The sequence below is a fragment of the Rhipicephalus microplus genome, chromosome 10 (assembly GCF_043290135.1).
Source record: "Rhipicephalus microplus isolate Deutch F79 chromosome 10, USDA_Rmic, whole genome shotgun sequence".
In the NCBI taxonomy this organism is placed as follows: domain Eukaryota; kingdom Metazoa; phylum Arthropoda; class Arachnida; order Ixodida; family Ixodidae; genus Rhipicephalus; species Rhipicephalus microplus.
Window position 1 is genome coordinate 83,976,782 of NC_134709.1, and position 17,930 is coordinate 83,994,711.

Genomic DNA, 17,930 nt, shown 5'->3' on the forward strand with positions numbered 1-17,930 from the left:
GGCCTGAAATTTGATTTAATAGGTTGAGGAGGTCATTTTACACTCCTTTGAACGATGTGAACAGGGGAGAAAAGTAAACAAGAAAAAATTCTTTTTGGAAGTGAATCAGGAGCCGTTTTTTGTGAGTTCACTTTCACAGAGACAAACTGTGAAAGTGATTAAGTGTTTAATCACGAGGCTTTGCATGATCACACAGCTAGGAGGAGGTTCATGTTAAACAGCCCTGTGTAATCAAAGACGATCTGTATTTCTGTTGCAATATGGCTCATAATCTGACCATGAGTTTTGCATGTTTAACACCGTAATTTAATTTTCACTTGTAAGCTATGTAGTTTGTCTACCTGCATGTCGGTCCTGTAAAGGTTCATGCTCGTTAGTAGGGGTGTGGGTTTACCAATTTCTTAAACTGCATTGAATATAAATAGAACAGTATGAAAGCGAATCAAATATGAATATGACTCATGTAATATTAGAATAGTATTTTAATACTAAAGGAACAATTTCAATAGAGCCCTGCAGTACCACAAAATTTTATTTGCAACAAGTATTTGTCAGTTTACTAAAGGAACACTGCGAGCACTTTTTAAACAGCAAGAAATACCACAATTATGAAAACTAAGGTAACTTGCCTAATGTGGCAACTAGAACCTGCGAAGTATTTTGTAACTGTAGGTTGAAGTACAGGAGTGACTATCGTATTCAAGGTGCTACTATGCTTATAATTTCTAAATAAAATTGATACGTAAAAGTCAAACAATGTTGAACCGAACAATACACTTATACAATACAACCTAGGTGATACGAATCTCCAGGGGTCATCAAAAATATTCATATCATTCAACATTCGTATCACCAAAAAATAAGGAAAATTAGTGTACAATAAAAAAAGGTCTATTTTCATTCGTTGTTTTGCACCCCATCAGTGTCGTGAACAGTTCAAAATGATTGCAAGTGAAGCTCTTGGAGGTCAGCGATTTACTTGCCCTCGTTAACATATGGCCCGTGTACGCGTGTATAAATAAGCAGTGAGGTATGTTGTGACCTGTGACAGCTAATAGCCCCTTGATAATCTTCATACGCTCCTCCGCATCATACCAGAGTACTGCGGCAAAAGTGACCTAAGGAGTGCTTTGCATGTGATAGATCAAGGCCTGAAAATTTCACAATTGCGGGCCATTGTTGTTGTTGTTTTCTTATTGTGGTGGCGTCAGGGATGATCTTCAGAAGATTTACGGTCGCTTACATCAGATGGGCACGAAGAAGAAGACCTAATCAGTTCAAGTGTACTTTTTCAGGGAACTTTTAGCACCAGTATTTCAGTCTAAGGTAGTGCATAACAAGACAGTACATTCTTGTAAAAGAGAGAAATGGTATGTGTCTCTCTCACCATCAGAAAAAGCTTGCTCCCAAAAAGGCGTATAAAACATTCTATAATTTATAGCGATACATTGTAACCATATAACAAAAGAATTCCATACTTGAGGTCAGTGTGCAAATATGCATAGAGAAAGAAAGTTTCTGAGAAGTTAATCAAGAATTAAAAAAAGTTTGACAAGCAGGATAGCGTCCTCCCTAGAATGGTGTGATACTGTGCATTGATTGAGCAACCTTGGTCCTTTTCACAGCCAAGCGCTACTGTACCATGTTGCGGGACGAAGGAGGCATCGACGTGCTCCAAGGCATGCTGGACAACCCAGACACCGACCCGGCCGTCGCCACCATCTGTCAGAACATAGTGGCCGTGGTGCAAAGCCAGGAGAAGCTTGCCGCGGCCGCGGGCGCGACAGCAGCGGCCGCTGTCACCGCGACCAGCGGCACCACGACGCTGCCGGACATCTTTCAATGACAGCGGCGCCCTGGTCCGGGAGTGTCATCGCACATCTAGGTCAACTCCTTAACTTCTTCCCCTTGTGGTGCCGTGACGCACCCGTTTTATTCAAGGCGGGACTGTTGCGGTCCTTAGCTGCCGATTGTTCACGGAGACTTTCCTGTGGCAGACACTCAAGCCACCGCGGTTTCTCCCCGCTGCACATCATTCTGGTGTCTCATAGCTTACGTAGCTGTGGTCATGCATGCTGTACAGTCTCGTGGGAGGGGGTTGCCGCTCACTCCATATCTTGTGGAAGCATTTGCCTGATCGTTTCCACAGCGGCTCTTAAAATTGTGGAAGCTTCTGGGCAATTATGGCCCACTGACTTAGTCTCTTAAGTTATTGAAGTTCGTTAAGCACATGTCGGTGCAATTGTGGGCCTCACAGTCACTCTCACTCTCGTTTGTAGGTCAAGTAATGCGTTGCGTGATGAAATAGAGAAGCGTAGGTGCCGGAGACCATGCGCTGCGACCGCCAGCCCTCGGAACTTGGCTTCTCTTTACCGTCGACCCTTTTTCTGACTGCCAGTCTCTTGCCCCTTGGCTTGCGAGGGAGGTGTACCATGATGGGCACGTTCAAAAAGCGAAGCCCCGAAACTTAGTCTCTTTTTTTTTCGTTCCTCATTTCGTTGCTCTTCTTTGTGCACTGAGTAACCGTGTGTTGCAGTGTGGTTGTAGTGTTCACTCCTGCTGAACAGTATCGCACCGTTACTACATTCCCCGTGAGTGAGTGAGTCATGCATCTTTTCAGCGCGATACGTGCGCAGTGGTCTGGTGAGTGTAGTTTCATAAAGTGCGCTTTGGCATTGCGTGTGTACCTTAGGAAATAGGCATGTGTGTCGTTGCACTTCACGGTGTGTTGAAATTCCAATCTGAGCTTGCCAAATCGTGTGTGAGTAGAAAAATTTTTCTTTAGGTAACCCTTCGACCATAAATAAAACCTTTTTCATGAAGTCAGAGTGCTACGATTTATGAGGGGGGAGGGGGAGGGGGAGAAGTGTCCACACCATTTGTCGGTGCCCGTAACTAGCTGTAAAACTCTGAAGCTTCAATTAATTTATTTGCTCGTGTCGCTGTGCAGCTGTTAGCTGGTGACATTCGTTTCAATGTCCTTGAACTAGAGAGAAGCAGCAGATACCTTTAAAGTGAAATTAGGCCAGCGTGGTGAAAGTGGCGACACTTGCAGAGGTACAGAGGGTTGGTTTAATGATCTCGGCTCAGTCTTCGGGCGATGGCGCCACAGAAAAAAAGCACGACGTTTAGGAACACGTGGCAAACACAAATTCCACTCAAGTTTCATTCAACACTGGGCAGATTGTACAGCAATGCGTAGGCATTCACAGACAACCAGCAGGCATGTTATTGATTCGAAACAAGACAGTCTCTTTAGTGCTACGCAAGCAACAGGCGGCTGATGCATTTATTATTTTTTTTCTTGTGGATGTGCAAAGCCCTAAATGATTTACCCTACCGTCTTTGAGCCTGATGAAAGAACATAGCCACACGAAGGCGGGCAAAAAAAAAATTAAATTATGACTGGATGTAGCACTAGTGAAAAGAAATTTGTCTTTGAGCCCGTGCTTCTGGCAACTTCATGCTATCATGTGTTCTGCTTGTTACAAATCGAAGCCAGAGCTGTGTGTAAGGCTGCCACGTCTTTCTTTTACGTATTACGATTTACCCTTGCATCATTCTCTAAGAATGAACAAATGCACATCTGCGATTCCTTGAAAAAATGGCATTGGAAATTCAATGTTTCAGTGTTAACTGACGGCCAACTTCTGCACAAATTAGGACAAGTTTATGGTAATACAGTGATACATCACTGAAGTTGTGTTGCGCTGATTACAAGGTAACTGTTTGAGTGCTTTAGACTGAGCATGTGAAGAGAAGGTCATGCTGTTGTAATTGCTAATGTTAACTGCAGCTTCCTCCAACTGCTCCACCTTTTCTATCGCTCTTTCTATGGATTCCTGCATCTGCGTCACTACTTTTAGTCGGGATTGATATTTGTCCGCCTCCTGCTGCCTTGCCACTAGCTCCTCCATCAGTCGCTTGTTCTCCACCTCGGCCGAGACAAGCACCGGCTTCAGCTCTGCAAGCTCTTTCTGGATGCTGTTTTGTTCAATCTCCTTCTTCTCTAAAGTGTGCCACAGAACACTGAGCTGCTTTTCTAGTTCGAAGATCTTTGTCAACAAAGTCCTCTGGCCAGGCTCAAGCCCTTGGATGCACTTCTGGTTCTCACTGCACTCGACTACCTTCTTGCTCAGTTTCACAGTTAGTGCTTGCACTTGATTTGCCTCTCAGTCGTGCTCCTCCTGGACGTGGGCGAGCTGCGCAAAGAGATCAGATACTTGCATTAGTAGCTCATCTACCTGCGAGTCTTGAACTATACACTGCCTTTGAAGCTCTTCTTCGTGTTTTCGCCGCATGTTTGACAGTTCAGTATTTCTCTCCAGCAACTGCCTCTCAAACCTGGCACACTCCTCCTGCTGATCCTTGAGATGCTTTTTAAATTCCTCAAGCAGCCTCTTCATGCAACTGTGCTCCTGCGAGTCCTCAGCCAGTCCTCCAGTGTACGGACCTTTTCTTCCTCTTCAGAAATGTGGTGGTTCTTCTCGTCAATCATGGTGGTTGCCTTGGACTTGTAGACGTCATGTTTGTGCTCGAAACCATCACGTCCATCAGCCTAGCTTCGTAACTTGCATTCGAACTGACTGTTGTGAGTTGTATGCCACAGTGTTTCCTGCTTCAGACGATCCACTTCGGCTTCAAGGGAAGCCTTAAGCGTGAACCACCTCTGCACAAGACTATGATTCATCTGGTGTTATTCCCGTGTCCTTGCACTCTGTTTCTCTTGGTTTCTTCCTCTTTATTCCTCGTTTTTTCTTTTTCTTCACATATGCTGCTTCGTCATCCCGGTACTTTGTGACTGCATTCATGATCGCTGCCCTCGCTCACTCCGCAGAGCCGGCTCGCGTCGTGTCAATGTTCCACATGGCGTCAGCATCCGCTGCAACGTCGGCGACATCCCATGAACGCTGTTGACACCAACGGGCCTCTGCCTTGCCTCTATTGAGCTTACCTCCCTCCTCCGTGACGATGCGTAAGGTCGGAGTAGACAGCTCAGCAATTTGCTGAGCAAAGTGAGCAAGCTCCTCGAGGGAAGCAAAGGAGTGGCACAACAGGTGTTGCTGGAAACAGGGGTGGCATCGCTGAATGAGCCATGGTCGCAGATTGATAGGTACCTCGGTGCCCATGGCCCACGGGCAGGGTTCCTTCTTCCTGTTGGGCGCTAAATGGGGTTTTGAGGCTACTCAACCCAGAACCCCGCAGAGAAGACGCAGAGCCATACCAGGAACTGGGTTTATTCCGCTAAGCCCTAGCCGCAACTGCCCACTGCCAGCTGTTGCCGTGTGCCACGAGCGCACTCGCAATCTTCGTCCTCCTCTTCTACCTCTGATCGGCGCGCTCGCGGTTGCTGCTCCCGTAACCTCTAGCGCTGACTCCATGGCCCTCGCCGAGGTTGGCACTGTGGTCGATTACAGCCTAAAAATAAATGCAAGCTCCGCCTACAGCGGTCACCGTTCCACCCAGGCAGAATTTACATATATGTCTTGCTGAATGGCAGTTGATTATTTACATGATGTCAGGCAGATTACACAGATTTCAGGCATATCACTTGGCCATACAGGATCATGTTCATTTCGCCAGTTTTCAGTTGAGAAATTTTATTGGTAAATTTCATTAAAAGTTCTGTCTTCACTGCTCTGCAAAGCGAAACATTTTAACAAGAAATGACGAACTTTTAATTTATAATAGCATAGTGTTTGCATTACCAGCGGAAATGTGCTTATGTTTAGAACAGAAATCGCCAATCATTGTTCTTTTGCACGGATAAATGACAGGCGTGTGCTGCAGTACTGGGGGCAGAGCATGCATTTATTCTTAAATTGTAACCGACTATATGTCGTCTGTTACTGCACCTCAACGTGATTTTGTTTCTCCTCTATGTCGTTGAATTGCTAGGAATACGCCAATAAGCTTTATTGATTTACTAAGTCCCGGACCAGTCGCCAGCAGCTCGAGGATGCCTCGGCTCATAGGTCGCTATGTCACATGCACGTGATCCAAAAGTCCCTAGCCAGCCCGTGCGGCCTCGGACCATCTGTGCACTTGATGCTGTTTGCATCTGCTGTGGTGTCTGCTATGCTGTCTGCTCCGTCCATGGCTGCGACACAAGCCACAGCGCAGATCCAATTCCAACCTCAATAGCAGTTGAATAGTGAACTATACCTATTTTCATCGGGATGCAGCTTACTGTGTACTCAAGTGTGCATGCATCGAAGACGCGTGTGAACGGTCCACTCCTGGCGAGTACTACGCATGTTTGCCTGATATTCGGAAATATGCTCATGCCTGACACAGCTCAGAACGCATATGACAAAAACTCGGCACGCAAACAATGTAAATTCCAGAAATGCGTGAGAAGTGGACAAAAAAAGCAAAGAAAGTGCAAGAGCACATTTAAAATTTTCTACGTCTAGCTCAAGATGGCTGCATAGTCATCTTGAGCTGCATAGTCACCGCTTTACCATCCCTGGACTTCCCGACCTCTTCGTCACCACGCTGTGACTTCAAGACCTGCCCTCTGCAGTGCCGAGTCTCACCGACCTCTTTGTCATTGTCTTCGCCATCACTGACCATATCCTTGAAGACCACATTGTCCACTGCTGTGTGCTTCTTGCTGGTCATTGTCCGTGATGTTCATGTTCTCCGTGCCCTCGTCAGTGCATGCCCTGTCACTGCGTCTCTTGTTGTCCTTGCATCTCACCTTGTTGCACAAGACCACCACGTCTTCTGCACTTTCTGCGTGAATCGCAACGCAATCCATGGTGCGTGCCTCGGTGACGGCAGACACGACATCCGTCAGCAGTGCCTCCATGACTCTCACCGCTCACTGTCGGGTTGTTGCCAGTCTTCGGCGATCCGCCTTCATTGTCGTCGAAAGTCGGTTTGGCGCTCGTAGTCGTGCCGCTTGCCCCCAGAATGCCAGTGGCTTGCTAACAGTACTAAGAGCCGTGGTGTGTTCACGTCGTCAGGACTCATGCGACTGGAGGTGTGATAGCGCGGCAGCGCCAGGATCGGCCAACTCGGCTAGAAGGGGTTTACGACGCCAAATTGATCGAGGTGCAAGAGAGCTTTCTGCAGCTCCCACAGCTCGTCGTGGGCGAAGCCTCCTGGTAGTGGGCCATAATCAATAAGTGTCATTGGTCAGTGGTGATGGTCGGTGTCGGGTCTATCTCGAAGGTCGCAGAGCAGAGTTCTCCCTATTGGGCGCCGCTTGTGGGGTTCCAGGCTGCGGCTGGCCCATACACGTCTTAAAGATGAGGCCGAGAACCACGGAACAGGTCTTGAGAGTTCAAGGTTACAGGTCTTTACAGTCTGACAGTTACAAATCTTTACTTATCGATAGCTCGGCCACAACTGCATATCAGCGGACAACGAACACAAGCTGCAAGCGTACGCGTGATCATCATTTTCCTCTACTATGATTGGAACTAATCTCGTGATACACCAAAACAAACACAAACAAAAAAAACCTGGCAAATGCGAAAGAACACATTTGAATGGCATGTACGATGGCATCTCTTGCATTTGTCGGTTGTACTTCGTGCATTATGGCACTAAAGAATGCCAGTTGGACTGGTTTCACTCCATCTAACGTTTCGCAAAAGACTTTTGTCACACGACAAGTGCTTCCAAAAAAAATCAGGCGACTTTTCAGTGCGGACTTTGTTATGTGGTAAGAACTATTTCAGTGTTCCTAGTAAATGTAGTGACACAGATGTCATCTGCAGCTGAATAGCTTGTGCTAGACTTTGCAACTTACCATCGTAACATCCAGGGAAAAGTGTAGTAGTGAGCATTAAAGTTCGCCACTTGCCTACAAAGAAGAGCGTCTGATCAAACTTGTAGAAACGACGCTTGTACTAAGATCGGTGTGTTCTGTTCAGAAGTAGTACAGTTTAGCTTGGATATATCATATCTTAAGGGGTTCACAAGAGAGTTCTAAATCGGTTATTCAATATATAAAATAATTTGGTTATCTATAATATATTTAAGGCGATATTATGGTAGTTCAATATATGTGATAATTCGTGGATTCGACGTAGTATTTCAGGATGACCAGCTTGCTGGCCCATGCTTCAAGACCAAAACTGGAATAGAATACGTTCTAGTGATGGGTTAACTGCAGTGTTTGCACTAGTGGGGCTGCTTAAATTACCTTTGCTCTGAAAATTGGGCTAACTTCTGCTTTAAATGGCCAGTAAACAAGCCTGAGGTCCAAAAATTTTTGTAAAGAGAAATATGTGCATTTTTACTTCGGGAACTTGCTGCCGCAAGAATTTCGCGAATACTTGTTATATTAAGGAAGTTACAGGTGCTATAACATCGCTTTCAGTTGGTTTCAAATTTCTGCGCGGCTTCGCTACCCTTCTCCTTCAGAGGGAGGGGAAGGCATGGCCTGTCGTTGGGACTCCGTCTACTTCGGCAATGTGATGTCAGCGATTGACGTCTTCAGCGAACTCGATCGGTCACAACGGACTTCCGCTTGCTGGGATACCTGGTTGTTTATTGTTTACCCAATGCCGATGCTTCTCCGAAGCCCAGTCGCTCGATTTGCAGCCGACTATTTTAAGCAAAATTGCGTTCCAAAACTCGGAGGTGAAGGTGGCCTGATTTTTATTGAGTTCAATTTTATGGGAGCGGATTGTTGCGCCATCTGGGAGCATCACCACAAAACACAAATAATGTGCCTAATAGTGGGTGTGCTGATCAACAGGTGGCATGACAACCTGCTCACTCCAGAAAACTGGGTCAGTGAAGTGTCCCGCTTTTAATGCATGGAGCGCATAGGTAGTTTTGCAACTTGTATGATTGAATAGCTCTGTTGTAGTTGTGGGTAGGAACAGGAACTGTCGTTAACTTCACTACTGTTTGTTGAGACCTGGTTTAGACTAATCGACGAGCTGCGTGCTGTGTCACGTCGCCTATTCCCGAGCTGTCGTCACTGCGCGTGCAAGGAGCATTGATCAGACGCAGGAAAGGAGCGCGGGAATTGTTTTTCAGAATGGTGGCTCTGCTGTAATATTCAGAAAACATGATCTCTGCGGTCTACTCTACGAATTATCGAGCTTGTTTGGGGTTGTAAAAAAAAGGTCTGAGCCAGTTGACTGGCCCTTTAAGTAGCTTGCTGCACATCATAGTGGCAATGCAGCATTTCCGTTCAAAAATAATGTGTAAAAACAGTTGCCCCGTTTTGTTTTATGTAGGCTTATGCAAATAGTGATAAATTAGGTTGAAAGTGAATAGTGATTTCGGGGAATAATTTTGAACTGAATGCAAATAATGTACAGATTACATATTATAAAGAAAATGTGCATATTTCTTTATAAAACAGAAAGCACAAAACACGGGACAGAAAGAGGTCAGGAAAAGCGCTCACTATCAACTGAAGCTTTTTATTGCGGGATCGGAGCATATATACACCCATGGGGACCGCAAAAAAGAGAAAGAAAGAAAAACGAAAAGGAAAGATACTAGAATGTCAAAAAAGGACATGTGTCCACGCCAAAAGTTCATGTTCTTTAACAGATAACAGGATAGATGGGATACTATCACACCTGTTATTTGCACTTGCTATCTCTGCCGCCTCTACGAGTCGCTTTTTCTGGAGTCGCTTTTTCCCGGTGCTGATACAAAACAACTGTCTGACTGAATAGTAGAACACACTGTTGCTTTGCGTCACACTTCTTACAATGGTTGGCAAAGTGTCCGTCAATTGCAGTGTTCTCGATTGTGTTGTTATGCTCATGCATATTTGTCAGGAACCAACTAAGCAGCGCAATATTTTTCAAAGATTGAAAGAAGGCATGTGCAAATTTCATTCTTTTTGGTTTAAAAAAGTGGAAGCAGCTTTGAATTGTAGCAGGATATAACTTTAGGTAGAATTCAAGTGATAATTTGTAAAATACATATCGTTTTAAAATTTACTACTCCCAGAGCATATAAGCTGCTATAGCAAGCTTTTAAAATGAAAGACAAAAGATGAATTTATGTGCGGGTAATATATTAATTTAATCTTGATGTAAGGCTTTGCGGCAGTGCGGATGTTCTCAGAATAGGTGTATTCATGGTGTATCACCTTTCCATTGCAGCAAATCACCCTTACAGAGGATTACATGCAGACTAATATATACCTATTAATTAGATTAGAATACATAGAATTTTGGAATAATTAAAGCTTGTGTCAAAGTGAATTCTAATTCTGTAATATGCATTAAAACAGTCGGTGCTCAAATATTCGCACAAGCATAGGTTTATGACAACTCAAGAAATTTGTCAGCAGAAGCAAGTGTTTGCATTACTAATATTTTTTTGTTTGAGGGACCGGGTAGAACATGTCATACGAAGGGAAAGGGAAGGCAGGACACGTTTTCAGTACCGACAGCATCCATGCGTCATTTCAATTGTGTGGTCTTAGTACAATCCATTAGTTCAGCTTTAATGTTAAAGTGGGTTACGTTTTGCCCACATTAGTCAAGTATGAAATTTAAGTAAATGTACTGCGGATCGCTTGTTGTGACTATGAATGCTGTGGAAGTGCACACATGACCGATTGGCAAACACGTTTAAATTGGTGTCTCTTTTCGTTGTTGGCCGTTGAGATGCCATGCTGTGGTCAGCTATTAAGATGTATGTGGCGTAGTCTGGGGCTGATTTTGTGGCACTGATCTTGATTTAATGGATTCATGATAGATACTCGTTGTAGTCTGCACTGTTTTATACAGCTTGCTGGGTGTCTGATTGTTAAGCGTGTTTTGTGTTTCTATTCTGGAAACCTGTTCAGCGTCCCAGAAACAATTGCCTGACCACCGCATTCCTAAATACAAAAGTTCGACTGTTAGTACTTGGAACATGTATGCTTAATAACTGGTTACGGTTGAATAATTACTATGGGTGTGCATATAATAATTTTTGAAACCAAGTCGAAGACCTCTGCATTGGTGCCAGAAGAGAATTTAGTCGCAGAATTGGATAGCTTTCTGATGGTACCAGTTTCCAAATGCTGAGCAGCCATTCTCACATCCATCATGAAACGATTTTTGAATCCTGGTATTCACAATTTTAGTATTGAAAGCCCCATCGTATTCTTCACATGCACAGAACTATTCGGATAGTTGAGCTGCGTTAAGGCTGCAGTCACATCTGTCATAAGTGTCGTATCGCATAACCACTGTATCACCTGTTCTCGTAGCCAGCGACCACATATGTTCACATTGATCTTTTCAGTAAGGTACATTCTTTATGGCGCGCCAATCACCACTATGCACCTGCGTTGTGTCCTCACTAGCATTGTTGCAGCCTATCCAGGCTCGCAAATGCTGGTTTGGTTTGGCTAAATGGGGGATGGTGACGTGCACCCTCCTTAACACACGTTGCGTCTGCCCTCTAGTCCAGGAAGACAACTGCAGAGACACGCTACTGCATGGCTTTTGAAACCCGCACGTAGACGCAAAATCTGGGCAGGCCCGGAAGCCTCGCGAGCGAAAAGTGAAAACAGAAACTGCTTTGCCCCATCGGTCGCACGTAACGGTGGCATCAGTGGGTGTTGTTGAAGTCGCGGGCCCACCAACATTTACGTCCCAAACGTTAGGTCATTTACGCTTGATACAACGTCTGAACAAGCTCATTACGTTGCTTGCGTTTACGCCTGCGATCCTTACCGAGTATCCACACGTAATAAACGTAGTCTGAACATGGCTTGCAGGTGTTCTTACAACAGTTGCTGCCTGACTCCCCAGGGAGTCGGACGGTAATGCTGCGTTATGTAAGTGGTCATCATTCACGTGTATATAACTAACAGCACCTATCCTGCTTGTGCACCACTTTTGTGAATTTTCACACTGCGCACTTGGAAATATTTGTAAACTATTTGAAAAATATTTGTCTTGCAAATAGTGACTATTGAATTTTCAGAACCAATCGAGCACAACACATTGTGATTATTTATTTGAAATATTTTTGTGCTCACGTGGTTCTAGCAATTACGAAAATTACTCAAGGTTAAGCCTAAATGCTGTTGTTTGGCCCTTGGAACAGAGAGGCTTGTGGCGAATGTGATTGGCGGATCGTTGATGCTTAGCGCAAATAAGGTGGAGTGAGTGAGGAGTTGTTGCAATACATTTGTGCTTAGCCGAGTGATTTGTTAGTTTTGAAACAGCGAGTGGGGCGCACACACAAACAGATCAAAGTACAGGGCTATGTTGCATCATTTTTGCCCTTGACGTGAATACTCGCCAAAAGTTTGCCTTGCTGTACGCAATATTACTGGTTTGTGAGATATGGGTCTAGAACAAATCGAATTCTCTCATAGTTAGCGAATCCATGAGCACAAAAGAACAGATCGCTGTGTTGGTAGAAAACATGAGCACTTCCGCATCACTTGCCTCTCGTGGCCATGATTTGTAAAAAAGTTTCCAAGGTATATGTGAAATCTATAACTTGTTGAAACACATTGTCAGCGTGCAATCACTGGCTCTTGAAGAATAGAATGTAAATACATACAGAGTGTGAAAAAAAAAGGCATGGTGTACAGACTGTGCAGAGCGTATGGAGCGCACCAAACATGTGCGTTCTCTGGTCTGCCACCGCAAAGTGTCAACTAGTAAATTATTAAATGTTGGCAAGGGCAGTTGTAAAAAAATGGCAACATATCTTGTTATTTGCCTCTGCGTGTGCGTTGCAGCATGTGGTTGGTTATCCTCACAAAAGCACTGTAGGAAAATAAAGGCGCATTTTCGCTGGGTCTTTTTCTCGTAGGCGGCGTGTGCCCTTCGACAGTCCTTTCATCAAAAGACAGCGTTTCATAATTAGCGTTTCTTGAAGCTGCATAGCGTTATCCTGCTTTGCAGTCTCTTTCATTGGTCTGTCCTTGCATACAGGAATCCAATTCAGAATGCCCAGATTTCTCAGGACTCAGTCTCGGAAGGCTTAAAAAAAGAAGAAAAAAGTGCAATGTGTTTGTATGGCCGCTCGCCTGTATGAATCCTGTTGTGTCTTTTCAGGTTGGACAGGTCATCATTCTTGTAGTTGCATAATTTGCAATGATGGTAGCTCCCCAAAAAGTGGGTTTGTTTCTATTTGCCTGGTTCCCTACAGAAGCTGTTGCTACGGGCACTGAATGCCCCATTGCTGTGCCACTAACAAAGCAGGCCTCAGTTCTCGTGCGAAGCCGTCTTACCACTGTATTGGTGTGACATAAGCAATGCTTTTTGCGGAATATCGCATAGCCATCTACGTTGCATGTCTGCACAGCAGGGCTGAACCGGCCCCTCTGTTATCGTTCTCGCTATACAATAGTTTTAACACAACAGTGTGTGTGTGAATGGCTGCCAAAGTGCAATACATGAATACTATCTAAACAAAATTGTGTGTTACACATGTGCTGCCATTGTTCCCTTTTATGGCACAAACACTACCATACATGTTTAATGGCCTTTTTAACAAAAGAGCACGTAAAATTTACCTGTCAACGCAGCTTGAAATTGGGATTGGGAAACATCCGTAGCAAGATGAGTGGCTCTTCTCAGCAGCAGCAGATTAGACATTGTTATGGCATACAGCGAGCGACTTCTGGTACTGTTTGTGCCCCTCATGGTGCATGGAGCACTCAGTTAAATAACTTTATTGCAGAATTGCCCAATCATAAACCTATGTTACTAGATGAAAAACCAACCCAAACATGTTGGTTTGACGTGGTAAACAATGAGAGAGCATGCGAAAATGCCTCTGCATTCTTTTTGGCGTCTTTTAATTCAGTTTGTTGTGACAGGACGTCATCGTTGTTGCTGCCGTGCCATAGTGGATGGCTGCAAGCGTGTTTGTTCAGAAGGCAGACCTTCTTGGGAAACCAACACTTTCTTCTAGCTGTTACCAGAATACGCAAAAAGTATTGGAACCAGTTCTCGTCGTTTATTGTGGGCACTCTAGGTGGCTTCTGTTTTTCCTAAAAAGGTCTACTGGGGGCCAACTTTCGAAGCGTGAGGCAGTAGTAGTGACTCTGTGAATTTGTACGAACGTTTTAAAGTTGTTATTTGCTAGTTTTTTTTTATTTATGACTTTTTTTTATTTATGACTTGTAGAGTTCCTCAGTAGCTTGTTCAGTTTACATGGGCACTTATGATCTCAACCACGGCTAATCTGGATCAGTTTTCTTGATTGCAATGGAGAATTGTAGCTGTTCATAACTGCTTCTCGCTCAGAAAGTTGAGACTATGATGCAGAGCGTCTCCAGCCATCTTCTCCTTGCATTGCATGTATATTAATGCCAAAAAAGTAATGATATGACCAGGTACTAACTATCTCGACAAGAAGTTCTCTTAATAGTTGCTGCTGCATAGTTCAAACTAATCCAGATCGACTTTGGCACACACAGTTAAAACATGATCAGGGAACCGGATCACAATTTGTTAATCATGTTCCTGCTTAGGTGCAGTCGTGATCAAGAGAAACTGTGCAGCAACATCTAACATAGTTTGGAATCTGCCCTGATTATGATATACGATAGTGCCCATGTGTCAATCCTTGTGTTGTGCTATGGTTAGGGACTGACCTGTCATGCTTGAAGTACATTCTTTGAGCTTACTCATGCTGTAATTATGCTCGAAACTTGGTTCACGAAGAAAATTGTTCAGCTTGTGTGCTTGCCAGTCACCCATTTGCTGTGGTTTTTGTTTAATTGTCCTTTGTGTTGTGTCATCTCTAACATTTGGATCTGAAATCTGAATTCTTTTTTTTTTTTTGGAGTGGATTTTTTTAGTGGGTTTCTTTTGTCATGTTATAGGTTCTGTCACATTTGGCGCTCACAATCAAGCGTATTTATTTTCCCGCTGCTCTCTGCCATGCATTCATTACAATATGGTCCGTAGGAGTGTTCAGTGTGTTGCCTATGATTTGTTTTTAAACTGGTGACTATTGTTACCAGTTAAATGAGCTCCAATGGACGGGGGATGCTTATTCAGATACTCTGGTTCATTTTTCACTTTCTTTCAGTGGGCCACTTTGCAAAGGAGTTTCATTAGTCCTATCAAGCGTGTGGCAACTATTGCCAACTTGTGTGCATTTGACATCCTGACGTGTCTCTCGCGTGAACGGTCTATGTAAAGGGAACTGGAATGCCGTCGCCCAATTTTATTGACTTGCTTGTCATCAAATTGTTGCAACCCAAGAAAAATTTAAGTGACTGATCGTTCATTCCGGAAGTGCAGTTGATAGTGCCGAGAATCTGCGTAAAACAAAGCAGACAGTGCACAATTGCTTGTGTATGTATGGCTTCAGTTTCATGCCTTGTTGTTAGCACTGTTCTCATGCATTTAACTGTGAACCCAGCCAGCTTGCCTAATTTTGCTTCCCATTAACTGGCAAGCTACTGCAGTTAAGCTTTGGACCATTTGTTGGCCAGTTGTAGTTGCTGTTGGTGAGCACTGCTTTTCGATGGTTGCGTTAATTGTTAGGATACATTGCCTAGTGACAGTTATTTAAGCATCATCTTTCACTGTACGGGCTTGTTGTGCAGGAATGTGGGCACTTTTAAAGGTCGCAAGAGATAATATGTGTGGAGACTCGGCACATACTGTGAACTGTGTGGCCACTTTCGGTAACTTGGCAGTTTGGCTTTACATCACAGTAGCATCTGTACTTTACTAGTTCAGATGCATCTAGTCCAGCCAGTGTGGTTGGCGATTGACGAATGGGCACGTGCAAACAGCAGCACTGCGTGCTATAGAGATCGGAAGTCCTTTCACTTATTTTGCACGTGAGGGGCACGTAGTGTTTGTTTGGCTGGAATGTGCTGGTCTTTTTTTTTTAGAGACTTCTAGGGTAATGATGTGTACTTTGGCGTGGTTATTTATGCACAGTTGAATATCGGGATATCCCTAAAAAATTTGGGTGAAATTTTCTGAAACAGTTCCGTCTCTTAAGGGACACCGTGTGGACCCAACAGTAAATCTATTTTGTTTCTTGGTATAGTAATGGGGGTAACCTAACTTAATGAATCACTACACGCTTTAGTTCAGGGCTGGCTGTATTCCGAGTTGGAGACACTGCCAAAAATTTGGTTCCATTATGTGCTGATTGTCTGACTGACGAAAGCGAGCAAGTATTCACTGCATTAATTGGAGACGTGAAGATATAAGTCTGACAAAGCACCTTTGTCGCTGAAAGGGATCATCTCGGAATTCAGCCTTTGTGGGAAGCTGACATTCGCTTTAACAGTTGTGCATGCATAGATTTTGCTTTTATGTAGAAACAACAGTTACAGTGGGCTTTTGTTGTTTCAGTCTTCCTTTAATCGTCTCGCTTTTGTCTAAGGTACGAAAGCTGCCCATGTTTTTTTTTGTCATGCTTGGACACTTTGAACCCCTTAGCTACGGCTCGGAATATCGTAAAAGCTGACTCTTTTACAACTGGCTTCTATCATGCTGGCCATCAAGCAGTGAAACAGAGGCACCTGGTTTTGACAAAACTGAAGGCTTTCAGTTCATCATTTGCTGTTACGATATTAGGAACACTCCGACTATCCTGAATTCCTTGTTCAACCACATTTCTTTTGTTCCAAGAGAAGGAAGGCTGAAATTTAAATGTATCTGTCCCTAAGTACGCCAGTCATATGTATAAGGGCCCTGTTGTATGTGCTGAAAACTTGTGTCCAAGTTTCGGTGACTATGAAATGTTAGCGCAGTTGTGTCGTTACAGAAAAGGTAGCTCGGCTGCCGGTGTCAAGAACAAGAACCATTGAGGTTCTCTGCATGAGAATAGTCGCTGCCCATGCACACAGAAAGTTGCCATTCCGTATTTTGCACTGAATGGCTTAAAACATCACCAGTTAGCCTGCATGAGAACAATCGCTGCCCGTGCACACAGAAAGTTGCCATTCCGTATTTTGCACTGAATGGCTTAAAACATCACCAATTAGCCTGTACCTCTGTTGTATGTGCTTGAAATCAAACGCGATAAGGTTGCCAAAGCTACATTTATGTTTAATGGTGGTACATCCCATTTTCAACAAATGCATTGGACTTGAAACATGTGGCGAGACTTGTCGATTGCACGAAAAGTACATCTCTTATTGTGGACAGCCGTAGCTGTATCTGCCACTTGGGATGCAATGGATGACGTACTTGCTCCATTTTTGGGGCACGACTGCCTCACTTAAATGATAAGGATCTAGTTGCTGGCAGTTAGGTGTTCTGCAGCGTTAACAGTTTGCTGTCACATTTGGGGCAGCCGCTGGAATGACGAAAATCCGGCTGCAAGCAGGGTTTGGTGCCTATGGTCAAGAGCTGAAGTGTTTGTGCCCACCATGAGAAATAGCGGGCGCGAAAGTGCTGGTGTTCTGTTCTCTGTTTCACCCTCCATGTCTTATGTGGTATTGTCGAATGACTGCTATTGGTAAAGTAGGGCTGTTGTGAAAAAAAAAAGGAAACCATTGTGATAACCCTCAGTGGATTGTTGGCGACTGTTTGTTTCTTTTTTTTTCCTTTGTTGTTTTCTTTTGCTTTGTGACATCACATGTGATGCAGAGTCTGTTGCTGTTGTTTGAAGAGACCTATATATATATATATATAATATATAAAATCTATATGTATACATGCCTACGTGTGTCTGCTGTTCAATTTTTTGATCTTCAGCACATATCATCTACGGCACACTGTGACAGGTTACGCTGATAGTGTGGCTAAGCCTTTCTGTAATCTTGGTACAGAGTTCGAATCTCACTTTGGTCCGAATTCCCACATGTTCTATTTTTTCAAGCTCTGACAAGCTGAGACACGATAAAGCAGCGACAACAAAAAAGCAAAAAGCGATGTTAAAAGCCATAGGCCTGTAGGCTACATCATAGGAATGGTTGAGAGAGAAAAAGTTGGAGCAGGTCTACGGTTGGTTGGCTATGCCGTTCTTGGGAAGGACTGATTGGACATGAAGGAGAACCC

At 44.1% G+C, this 17,930-nt stretch overlaps 1 protein-coding gene across 1 annotated transcript in view; it reads left to right on the forward strand.

Moving 5' to 3' along the window:
* LOC119180783 (protein zyg-11 homolog B-like) overlaps positions 1–17,594 on the forward strand; it is an 86,083-nt gene extending 68,489 nt beyond the window's left edge. The window contains exon 18 of the mRNA XM_037431917.2: positions 1,626–17,594. Within this exon, the coding sequence (XP_037287814.2) occupies positions 1,626–1,846 (221 nt within the window). The 3' untranslated portion in view covers positions 1,847–17,594. The remainder of the gene's footprint in view (positions 1–1,625) is intronic.
* Positions 17,595–17,930: the final 336 nt, after the last annotated feature.